This window comes from Oncorhynchus keta, unplaced genomic scaffold, assembly GCF_023373465.1.
Source record: "Oncorhynchus keta strain PuntledgeMale-10-30-2019 unplaced genomic scaffold, Oket_V2 Un_contig_363_pilon_pilon, whole genome shotgun sequence".
Classification (NCBI taxonomy): domain Eukaryota; kingdom Metazoa; phylum Chordata; class Actinopteri; order Salmoniformes; family Salmonidae; genus Oncorhynchus; species Oncorhynchus keta.
Genome location: NW_026287348.1, coordinates 315,001 through 327,619, shown reverse-complemented (window position 1 = coordinate 327,619; position 12,619 = coordinate 315,001). Strand labels below are relative to the sequence as shown.

The window sequence follows — 12,619 nt, the reverse complement described above, 5'->3', positions numbered from 1 at the left end:
TCTCTCTCTCTCCCTGCCCCTCTGCTCTGCCTCTCTCTCCCCTCTCTCTCTCTCCTCTCTCTGCCCTCTCTCTCTCTCTCTCTCTCTCTCTCTCTCTCTCCTCTCTCTCTCTCTCCCCTGCCCCTCTGCTCTCTGTCTCTCTCTCTCTCCCTGCCCCTCTGCTCTCTGTCTCCCTCTCTCTCCCTGCCCCTCTGCTCTCTCTCCCTGCCCCTCTGCTCTCTCTCCCTGCCCCTCTGCTCTCTCTCTGCCCCTCTGCTCTTTGTCTCTCTCTCACCCTGCCCCTCTGCTCTCTCTCTGCCCCTCTGCTCTCTGCTCTCTGTCTCCCTCTCTCTCCCTGCCCCTCTGCTCTCTCTCCCTGCCCCTCTGCTCTCTCTCTGCCCCTCTGCTCTTTGTCTCTCTCTCACCCTGCCCCTCTGCTCTCTCTCTCTGCCCCTCTGCTCCCTGTCTCTGTCTCACCCTGCCCCTCTGCTCTCTCTCCCTGCCCCTCTGCTCTCTCTCTGCCCCTCTGCTCTTTGTCTCTCTCTCACCCTGCCCCTCTGCTCTCTCACCCTGCCCCTCTGCTCTCTCTCTCTGCCCCTCTGCTCTTTGTCTCTCTCTCACCCTGCCCCTCTGCTCTGTCTCTCTCCCCCTATACAGTATAGTACATAGGGCTCTGTTTGGGACTCAGTCTGTTCCTCTCAGCCACTGAGCCAGTTGTCTGTCTGCGCTGTGACTATGTGTCCACTCCCTTTCCTTTCCTGTGTTCTCATAGCGTCATCCTATTGCAGTGTGAACCAGAGCCCTGTAGTTAGAGAGTTCCTGCATTATGATGCATTTACATGACACTTCAACATTCTATGGCAGCGAGCTGGCGCACCCCCAGAGAAATGATTTAGTGTAGAGGTGCTGATTAAAGGGGAATAAACTGCAAGCTATAAAACTACACAGACTACAGGCTAGCATCATCCTACTGTACTGTCTACTACACAGACTACAGGCTAGCATCATCCTACTGTACTGTCTACTACACAGACTACAGGCTAGCATCATCCTACTGTACTGTCTACTACACAGACTACAGGCTAGCATCATCCTACTGTACTGTCTACTACACAGACTACAGGCTAGCATCATCCTACTGTACTGTCTACTACACAGACTACAGGCTAGCATCATCCTACTGTACTGTCTACTACACAGACTACAGGCTAGCATCATCCTACTGTACTGTCTACTACACAGACTACAGGCTAGCATCATCCTACTGTAATGTCTACTACACAGACTACAGGCTAGCATCATCCTACTGTACTGTCTACTACACAGACTACAGGCTAGCATCATCCTACTGTACTGTCTACTACACAGACTACAGGCTAGCATCATCCTACTGTAATGTCTACTACACAGACTACAGGCTAGCATCATCCTACTGTACTGTCTACTACACAGACTACAGGCTAGCATCATCCTACTGTAATGTCTACTACACAGACTACAGGCTAGCATCATCCTACTGTACTGTCTACTACACAGACTACAGGCTAGCATCATCCTACTGTAATGTCTACTACACAGACTACAGGCTAGCATCATCCTACTGTACTGTCTACTACACAGACTACAGGCTAGCATCATCCTACTGTACTGTCTACTACACAGACTACAGGCTAGCATCATCCTACTGTAATGTCTACTACACAGACTACAGGCTAGCATCATCCTACTGTACTGTCTACTACACAGACTACAGGCTAGCATCATCCTACTGTAATGTCTCCTACACAGACTACAGGCTAGCATCATCCTACTGTACTGTCTACTACACAGACTACAGGCTAGCATCATCCTACTGTAATGTTTACTACACAGACTACATGCTAGCATCATCCTACTGTACTGTCTACTACACAGACTACAGGCTAGCATCATCCTACTGTAATGTCTACTACACAGACTACAGGCTAGCATCATCCTACTGTACTGTCTACTACACAGACTACAGGCTAGCATCATCCTACTGTACTGTCTACTACACAGACTACAGGCTAGCATCATCCTACTGTACTGTCTACTACACAGACTACAGGCTAGCATCATCCTACTGTACTGTCTACTACACAGACTACAGGCTAGCATCATCCTACTGTACTGTCTACTACACAGACTACAGGCTAGCATCATCCTACTGTACTGTCTACTACACAGACTACAGGCTAGCATCATCCTACTGTACTGTCTACTACACAGACTACAGGCTAGCATCATCCTACTGTAATGTCTACTACACAGACTACAGGCTAGCATCATCCTACTGTACTGTCTACTACACAGACTACAGGCTAGCATCATCCTACTGTAATGTCTACTACACAGACTACAGGCTAGCATCATCCTACTGTACTGTCTACTACACAGACTACAGGCTAGCATCATCCTACTGTAATGTCTACTACACAGACTACAGGCTAGCATCATCCTACTGTACTGTCTACTACACAGACTACAGGCTAGCATCATCCTACTGTACTGTCTACTACACAGACTACAGGCTAGCATCATCCTACTGTAATGTCTACTACACAGACTACAGGCTAGCATCATCCTACTGTAATGTCTACTACACAGACTACAGGCTAGCATCATCCTACTGTAATGTCTACTACACAGACTACAGGCTAGCATCATCCTACTGTACTGTCTACTACACAGACTACAGGCTAGCATCATCCTACTGTAATGTTTACTACACAGACTACATGCTAGCATCATCCTACTGTACTGTCTACTACACAGACTACAGGCTAGCATCATCCTACTGTAATGTCTACTACACAGACTACAGGCTAGCATCATCCTACTGTACTGTCTACTACACAGACTACAGGCTAGCATCATCCTACTGTACTGTCTACTACACAGACTACAGGCTAGCATCATCCTACTGTACTGTCTACTACACAGACTACAGGCTAGCTTCATCCTACTGTAATGTCTACTACACAGACTACAGGCTAGCATCATCCTACTGTACTGTCTACTACACAGACTACAGGCTAGCATCATCCTACTGTAATGTCTACTACACAGACTACAGGCTAGCATCATCCTACTGTACTGTCTACTACACAGACTACAGGCTAGCATCATCCTACTGTAATGTCTACTACACAGACTACAGGCTAGCATCATCCTACTGTACTGTCTACTACACAGACTACAGGCTAGCATCATCCTACTGTACTGTCTACTACACAAACTACAGGCTAGCATCATCCTACTGTAATGTCTACTACACAGACTACAGGCTAGCATCATCCTACTGTACTGTCTACTACAGACTACAGGCTAGCATCATCCTACTGTACTGTCTACTACACAGACTACAGGCTAGCATCATCCTACTGTACTGTCTACTACACAAACTACAGGCTAGCATCATCCTACTGTACTGTCTACTGTACTGGTGTTGTGGTCGGTGTTGGTGTTGTGGTCGGTGGTAGGTGTTGTGGTTGGCGTTGTAGTTGTGGTTGGCGTTGTAGTTGTGGTTGGCGTTGTAGTTGTGGTCGGTGTTGTGGTTGGTGTTGTAGTTGTGGTCGGTGTTGTGGTCGGTGTTGTGGTTGTAGTTGTGGTCGGTGTTGTGGTTGGTGTTGTAATTGTGGTTGTGGTTGGTGTTGTGGTTGGTGTTGTGGTTGTAGCTGTGGTTGTAGCTGTGGTCGGTGTTGGTGTTGTGGTTGGTGTTGGTGTTGTGATTATGATTGTGGTTGGTGTTGTGGTTGTGGTTGGTGTTGTGGTTGGTGTTGGTTGGTGTTGTGGTTGGTGTTGGTGTTGTGGTTGGTGTTGTGGTTGGTGTTGGTGTTGTGATTATGATTGTGGTTGGTGTTGTGGTTGGTGTTGTGGTTGGTGTTGTGGTTGTGATTGGTGTTGTGATTGTGGTTGGTGTTGCGGTTGGTGTGGTGTTGTGGTTGGTGTTGTGGTTGTGGTTGGTGTTGTGGTTGGTGTTGTGGTTGGTGTTGTGGTTGTGGTTGGTGTTGTGGTTGGTGTTGTGGTTGGTGTTGTGTTGGTGTTGTGATTGGTGTTGTGGTGGTGTTGTGGTTGGTGTTGGTGATGTGGTTGGTGTTGTGGTTGGTGTGGTTGGTGATTGTTGGTTGGTGTTGTGGTTGGTGTTGGTGTTGTGGTTGGTGTTGTGGTTGTGATTGGTGTTGTGATTGTGGTTGGTGTTGCGGTTGGTGTTGCGGTTGTGTACCTTTAGGTAGTAGACCAGCAGCTAATTGAGGGCGGGGTCTGCATTCAGCTGTGGTTGTAGCTGTGGTCGGTGTTGTGGTTGTGGTTGGTGTTGTGATTATGATTGTGGTTGGTGTTGTGGTTGTGTTGGTGTTGGTGTTGGTGTTGTGGTTGGTGTTGTGGTTGTGGTTGGTGTTGCGGTTGGTGTTGTGGTTGTGTACCTTCAGGTTGTGACCAGCAGCTGTGGTTGAGGGCGGGGTCTGCATTCAGCTGTGGTTGTGCTGTGGTTGGTGTTGTGGTCGGTGTTGGTGTTGTGGTCGGTGTTGTGGTTGGTGTTGGGTTTGTGCTTGTAGTTGGTGTTGTGGTTGGTGTTGTGATTGTTGGTGTTGTGATTGTGGTTGGTGTTGTGGTTGGTGTTGTGGTTGGTGTTGTGGTTGTGGTTGGTGTTGTGATTGTGATTGGTGTTGTGGTTGGTGTTGTGATTGTGGGTTGGTGTTGTGGTTGTGTGGTTGGTGGTGTGGTTGGTGTTGTGGTTGGTGTTGTGCAGCTGGTGCTGTGGTTGGCTGTGGTTGTGGTTGTGGTTGGTGTTGTAGTTGTGGTTGGTGTTGTGGTTGGTGTTGTGGTTGGTGTTGTGGTTGGTGTTGTGATTGGTGTTGTGGTTGGTGTTGTGATTGTGTTGGTGTTGTGGTTGGTGTTGTGTGGTGTTGTGGTTGGTGTTGTGTTGTGATTGGTGTTGTGGTTGGTGTTGGTGGTGTAGTGCGGGTTGGTGTTGCAGTTGTGTACCTTTAGGTAGTAGACCCGCAGCTCATTGAGGGCGGGGTCTGCATTCAGCTGTGGTAGGTGTTGTGGTTGTGGTTGTGGTTGGTGTTGTAGTTGTGGTTGGTGTTGTGGTTGTGTTGTGGTCGGTGTTGGTGTTGTGGTGGTGTTGTGGTTGGTGTTGGGGTTGTGCTTGTAGTTGGTGTTGTGGTTGGTGTTGTGATTGTGGTTGGTGTTGTGATTGTGGTTGGTGTTGTGGTGGTGTTGTGGTTGGTGTTGGTGTTGTGGTTGTGGTTGGTGTTGTGGTTGTGATTGGTGTTGTGGTTGGTGTTGTGGTTGGTGTTGTGGTTGGTGTTGTGGTTGTGGTTGGTGTTGTGATTGTGGTGGTGTTGTGGTTGGTGTTGTGGTTGGTGTTGGTGTTGGGGTTGTGGTTGGTGTTGTGGTTGTGATTGGTGTTGTGGTTGGTGTTGTGGTTGGTGTTGTGGTTGGTGTTGTGGTTGGTGTTGTGGTTGTGATTGGTGTTGTGGTTGGTGTTGTGGTTGTGGTTGGTGTTGTGCTTTTGGTTGGTGTTGCGGTTGGTGTTGCGGTTGTGTACCTTTAGGTAGTAGACCAGCAGCTAATTGAGGGCGGGGTCTGCATTCAGCTGTGGTTGTAGCTGTGGTCGGTGTTGTGGTTGTGGTTGGTGTTGTAGTTGTGGTTGGTGTTGTGGTTGTAGTTGTGGTCGGTGTTGGTGTTGTGGTCGGTGTTGTGGTTGGTGTTGGGGTTGTGCTTGTGGTTGGTGTTGTGGTTGTGGTTGGTGTTGTGGTTGGTGTTGTGGTTGTGGTTGGTGTTGTGGTTGGTGTTGTGGTTGTGGTTGGTGTTGTGGTTGGTGTTGTGATTGTGGTTGGTGTTGTGGTTGGTGTTGTGGTTGGTGTTGTGGTTGGTGTTGTGGTTGGTGTTGTGGTTGGTGTTGCGGTTGGTGTTGTGGTTGTGTACCTTTAGGTAGTAGACCAGCAGCTCATTGAGGGCGGGGTCTGCATTCAGGTTGACCAGGAAGCACTTGTCATCTCCAACTTTGATCCCAGACGTCTCCAGGGAGATCCCCATACTCTCTAACTGCTGCTGACGCTCCTGTGGAAATACAACAAACATATGTCATTTTATCTCTGCACAGACATTTACTACCAACGGTTTAGTCCGAATGCAGAAGCTTCCATGTGATATGAATGTGCTAAATGAATGTGAGTGAGTGTATAGGTTACCGTAGCAATCTCCTCTGTGTTGCGTAGTTTCTGCTCCCAGGTAACGGTCATCTCCTGGATCAGCTTCTCTGACTCCTGAAGCCTCTCCTTCAGCTCTGGAGCCTTTAGAGACTGGAACATAGACACACAGAGACACACACGGACCAGTCAGAACGGACCAGCCAGGACGGACCAGCCAGGACGGACCAGCCAGGACGGACCAGCCAGGACGGACCAGTCAGGACGGACCAGCCAGGACGGACCAGCCAGGACGGACCAGCCAGGACGGACCAGTCAGGACGGACCAGCCAGGACGGACCAGCCAGGACGGACCAGCCAGGACGGACCAGCCAGGACGGACCAGCCAGGACGGACCAGCCAGGACGGACCAGCCAGAACGGACCAGCCAGGACGGACCAGCCAGGACGGACCAGTCAGAACGGACCAGCCAGAACGGACCAGCCAGAACGGACCAGCCAGCCAGGACGGACCAGCCAGGACGGACGCCAGCCAGGAGCCAGGACCAGCCAACCAGCCAGAACCCAGCCAGGACGGACCAGCCAGCCAGGACGGACCAGCCAGGACGGACCAGCCAGGACGGACCAGTCAGAACGGACCAGCCAGAACGGACCAGCCAGGACGGACCAGTCAGGACGGACCAGCCAGAACGGACCAGCCAGGACGGACCAGCCAGGACGGACCAGCCAGAACGGACCAGCCAGGACGGACCAGTCAGGACGGACCAGCCAGAACGGAACAGTCAAAACGGACCAGTCAGATCGGACCAGCCAGGACGGACCAGCCAGGACGGACCAGCCAGAACGGAACAGTCAAAACGGACCAGTCAGGACGGACCAGCCAGAACGGACCAGCCAGGACGGACCAGCCAGGACGGACCAGCCAGAACGGAACAGTCAAAATGTACCAGCCAGGACGGACCAGCCAGAACGGACCAGCCAGAACGGAACAGTCAAAATGACCAGCCAGGACAGACCAGCCAGGACGGACCAGCCAGGACCACCAGCCAGGACGGACCAGCCAGGACGGACCAGCCAGACGGACCAGCCAGAACGGACCAGCCAGGACGGACCAGCGGACGGACCAGCCAGGACGGACCAGCCAGAACGGAACAGTCAAAACGGACCAGTCAGATCGAACCAGCCAGGACGGACCAGCCAGGATGGACCAGCCAGAACGGAACAGTCAAAACGGACCAGTCAGGACGGACCAGCCAGAAAGGACCAGCCAGGACGGACCAGCCAGGACGGACCAGCTAGAACGGAACAGTCAAAATGTACCAGCCAGGACGGACCAGCCAGGACGGACCAGCCAGGACGGACCAGCCAGGACAGACCAGCCAGGACGGACCAGCCAGGACGGACCAGCCAGAACGGAACAGTCTAAACAGACCAGCCAGGGCGGACCAGCCAGGACGGACCAGCCAGGACGGACCAGCCAGGACGGACCAGCCAGGACAGCCAGGACCAGCCAGGACAGGACCAGCCAGGACGGACCAGCCAGGACGGACCAGCCAGGACGGACCAGCCAGGACGGACCAGTCCAGACCCAGCCAGGACAGACCAGCCAATGGACCAGCCAGGACGGACCAGCCAGAACGGAACAGTCAAAACAGACCAGTCAGGACGGACCAGCCAGAACGGACCAGCCAGGACGGACCAGCCAGAACGGACCAGCCAGGACGGACCAGCCAGGACGGACCAGCCAGGACGGACCAGCCAGGACAGACCAGTCAGGACGGACCAGTCAGGACAGACCAGCCAGGACGGACCAGCCAGGACGGACCAGCCAGGACGGACCAGCCAGAACGGACCAGCCAGGACGGACCAGCCAGGACGGACCAGCCAGGACGGACCAGCCAGAACGGACCAGCCAGGACGGACCAGCCAGGACGGACCAGCCAGAACGGACCAGCCAGGACGGACCAGCCAGGACGGACCAGCCAGAACGGACCAGCCAAAACCAGCCAGGACGGACCAGCCAGGACGGACCAGCCAGAACGGAACAGATCAAAACAGACCAGTCAGGACGGACCAGCCAGGACCAGCCAGAACGGAACAGTCAAAATGACCAGCCAGGACGGACCAGCCAGGACGGACCAGCCAGAACGGACCAGCCAGAACGGACCAGCCAGGACGGACCAGCCAGGACGGACCAGCCAGACGGACCAGCCAGGACGGACCAGCCAGACGGACCAGCCAGGACGGACCAGTCAGGACGACCAGCCAGACGGACCAGCCAGGACGGACCAGCCAGGACGGACCAGCCAGAACGGAACAGCCAGGACGACCAGCCAGGACGGACCAGCCAGGACGGAACAGTCAAAACGGACCAGTCAGATCGGACCAGCCAGGACGGACCAGCCAGGACGGACCAGCCAGAACGGAACAGTCAAAACGGACCAGTCAGGAGGACCAGCCAGAACGACCAGCCAGGACGGACCAGCTGAACAACAGACAGTACAGGACGGACCAGGACCAGGACCAGCCAGGACGGACCAGCCAGGACGGACCAGCCAGGACAGACCAGCCAGGACAGACCAGCCAGGACGGACCAGCCAGAGTGTGTTAGGACAGCCAAACAGACAGTCCAGCCAGGACGGACCAGCCAGAAGGTGAACGTTAAACAGACCAGCCAGGACGGACCAGCCAGGACAGACCAGCCAGGACGGACCAGCCAGAACGGAACAGTCAAACAGACCAGTCAGGACGGACCAGCCAGGAACCAGGACCAGCCAGGACGGACCAGCCAGGACGGACCAGCCAGAACGGAACAGTCAAAATGACCAGCCAGGACGGACCAGCCAGAACGGACCAGCCAGGACAGACCAGCCAGGACCAGCCAGGACGGACCAGCCAGAACGGAACAGTCTAAACAGACCAGTCAGGACGGACCAGCCAGAACGGACCAGCCAGGACGGACCAGCCAGGACCAGAACGGACCAGCCAGGACGGACCAGCCAGGACAGACCAGCAGGACGGACCAGCCAGGTGTGTGGACCAGCCAGAACGAACAGTCACAACGGACCAGTCAGGACAGGAGGGACCCAGTACCTGATCAATAGACCAGCCAGGACGGACCAGCCAGGAGGGACCAGCCAGAACGGAACAGATCAAAACAGACCAGTCAGCGGACCAGCCAGGACGGACCAGCCAGAACCCTGAACAGTCAGAATGTACCAGCCAGGACGGACCAGCCAGGACGGACCAGCCAGGACGGACCAGCCAGAACGGACCAGCCAGGACGGACCAGCCAGGAGGGACCAGCCAGAACGTACCAGCCAGGACGGACCAGCCAGGACGGACCAGCCAGGAGTGATAGGAGGACGTGACCAGTACCCTGATCAATAGACAGTACAGCTAGGACGGACCAGCCAGGACGGACCAGTTAGAACCCTGAACAGCCAGACAGGACCAGCCAGGACCAGCCAGGAGGTGAGCCAGATCAAAGACCAGTACAGATAGGACCAGCCAGGGTGTGTTAGACCATCAATGGACCAGCCAGCTAGGACCAGAACGGACCAGGTCAGTGTTAGTAGCCCTGATCCAGACAGACAGCAGCCAGGACAGGACCAGCCAGAACGGAACAGTCAAACAGACCAGTCAGGACGGACCAGCCAGATCGGACCAGCCAGGACTAGACCAGCCAGGACGGACCAGCCAGAACGGACCAGCCAGGACGGACCAGCCAGGAGGACCAGTCAGGACCCTGAGTCAGGACAGACCAGCCAGTACCAGCCAGGACCAGACCAGCCAGGACGGACAATCCAGGACAGACCAGCCAGGACAGACCAGTCAGGACAATAGAACAGTCAAAATGTACCAGCCAGGACGGACCAGCCAGGACGTGTGTAGACAGTGTAGGACGGTGATGTGTGTGTGTGTGCCTCTGTGTGTGTCTCCTACCTCAGCCTGAGAGAGCTGTACTCTGAGTTTCTCCACTTCCTCCCGGAGCTCAATGAGATCCGTGCGCTAGGACCAGAGTGACGACGGCGTGGTTGTACGATCCTCTTGGCAGTACAGCTAACCAGAGTGACAGGACAGTACCTCCAGTACAGCTAGGACCAGAGTGATCAGGTGTGTGTTAGTACCCGTGATCAATAGACAGTACAGCTAGCGACATACAGAGTGCCAGGAGGTTGTCCTGGCAACACCGAGAGGGATAGGAACAAACAGTTTACATTGACAGTTATAACGATCAGACTTCAGCTTGGGGAATGTGAACAGTTCGAGCTAGTACAGCAGTTGTTTCTGTAACAGCAGTGGAAAGAGAATATTATTGAGGTTCCTTACATTACTACATACACACCTATGACCAATCAATAGACAGTACAGCTAGGACCAGAGTGATAGGAGGTGTGTAGGTGCCCTGATCAATAGACAGTACAGCTAGGACCAGAGTGATATGAGGTGTGTGTTAGTACCCTGATCAATAGACAGTACAGCTAGGACCAGAGTGACAGGAGGTGTGTGTTAGTACCCTGATCAATAGACAGTACAGCTAGGACCAGAGTGATAGGAGGTGTGTGTTAGTACCTGATCAATAGACAGTACAGCAGCTAGGACCAGAGTGACAGGAGGTGTGTGTTAGTACCCTGATCAATAGACAGTACAGCTAGGACCAGAGTGACAGGAGGTGTGTGTTAGTACCCTGATCAATAGACAGTACAGCTAGGACCAGAGTGATAGGAGGTGTGTGTTAGTACCCTGATCAATAGACAGTACAGCTAGGACCAGAGTGATAGGAGGTGTGTGTTAGTACCCTGATCAATAGACAGTACAGCTAGGACCAGAGTGATAGGAGGTGTGTGTTAGTACCCTGATCAATAGACAGTACAGCTAGGACCAGAGTGATAGGAGGTGTGTGTTAGTACCCTGATCAATAGACAGTACAGCTAGGACCAGAGTGACAGGAGGTGTGTGTTAGTACCCTGATCAATAGACAGTACAGCTAGGACCAGAGTGACAGGAGGTGACAGGAGGTGTGTTAGTACCCTGATCAATAGACAGTACAGCTAGGACCAGAGTGACAGGAGGTGTGTGTTAGTACCCTGATCAATAGACAGTACAGCTAGGACCAGAGTGACAGGAGGTGTGTGTTAGTACCCTGATCAATAGACAGTACAGCTAGGACCAGAGTGACAGGAGGTGTGTGTTAGTACCCTGATCAATAGACAGTACAGCTAGGACCAGAGTGATAGGAGGTGTGTGTTAGTACCCTGATCAATAGACAGTACAGCTAGGACCAGAGTGATAGGAGGTGTGTGTTAGTACCCTGATCAATAGACAGTACAGCTAGGACCAGAGTGATAGGAGGTGTGTGTTAGTACAGACCTTGAGAAGCCAGGTGAGGACAGAGTCTCTGTAAGGAACAAACTTATTCTTCCCCCCCTTCCCCGCAGACTGGTCCGCCAGCGCAGAGATCACACAGCCCAGTGTGGTAAGAGACCTGCACACACACACACACACACACACACACACACACACACACACACACACACACACACACACACACACACACACACACACACACACACACACACACACACACACACACACACACACACACACACACACACAGGGAGAAAGACACTCAATATACCTCCATGATATATCCTTACATACATGTCTTGCATCAGTGTCATCAACCAATGAAACATGTCTAAAAAAGGATTTCACAGTTTCATAAACAAGCAGAAGTTTACTTCCTGTATTACAGTGACTATCATCATATGATCCATTACATTTACTGAACATAACATCTAAACAGTAGAGGTATTGGATGTTAACTGGAGGGGACATCTAAACAGTAGAGGTATTGGATGTTAACAGTAGAGATATTGGATGTTAACTGGAGGGGACATCTAAACAGTAGAGGTATTGGATGTTAACAGTAGAGGTATTGGATGTTAACTGGAGGGGACATCTAAACAGTAGAGGTATTGGATGTTAACAGTAGAGGTATTGGATGTTAACAGTAGAGATATTGGATGTTAACAGTAGAGGTATTGGATGTTAACTGAGGACATCTAAACAGTAGAGGTATTGGATGTTAACAGTAGAGGTATTGGATGTTAACAGTAGAGGTATTGGATGTTAACTGGAGGAGACATCTAAACAGTAGAGGTATTGGATGTTAACAGTAGAGGTATTGGATGTTAACAGTAGAGGTATTGGATGTTAACAGTAGAGGTATTGGATGTTAACAGTAGAGGTATTGGATGTTAACTGGAGGAGACATCTAAACAGTAGAGGTATTGGATGTTAACAGTAGAGATATTGGATGTTAACTGGAGGGGACATCTAAACAATAGAGGTATTGGATGTTAACTGGAGAGGACATCTAAACAGTAGAGGTATTGGATGTTAACAGTAGAGGTATTGGATGTTAACAGTAGAGGTATTGGATGTTAATAACAGTAG

At 52.2% G+C, this 12,619-nt stretch overlaps 1 protein-coding gene and 1 long non-coding RNA gene across 3 annotated transcripts in view; one reads left to right on the top strand and one right to left on the bottom strand.

Moving 5' to 3' along the window:
* The window catches only part of kif13a (kinesin family member 13A), a gene marked incomplete at its 3' end in the record, with an annotated part of 187,188 nt that overhangs the window by 56,226 nt on the left and 118,343 nt on the right, over positions 1-12,619 (bottom strand). Inside the window, exons 10-13 of the mRNA XM_052508473.1 lie at positions 11,507-11,645; positions 10,103-10,168; positions 6,201-6,311; positions 5,935-6,069 (exon numbers count right to left, since the gene is read on the bottom strand). Coding sequence (XP_052364433.1) covers positions 5,935-6,069; positions 6,201-6,311; positions 10,103-10,168; positions 11,507-11,645 — 451 coding nt within the window. The remainder of the gene's footprint in view (positions 1-5,934; positions 6,070-6,200; positions 6,312-10,102; positions 10,169-11,506; positions 11,646-12,619) is intronic.
* Positions 12,269-12,619, top strand: part of LOC127924089 (uncharacterized) — a 3,128-nt gene continuing 2,777 nt past the window's right edge. For both annotated transcript variants that reach the window (XR_008116716.1, XR_008116717.1), the window contains exon 1: positions 12,269-12,450. This is a non-coding gene — a long non-coding RNA (uncharacterized LOC127924089). The remainder of the gene's footprint in view (positions 12,451-12,619) is intronic.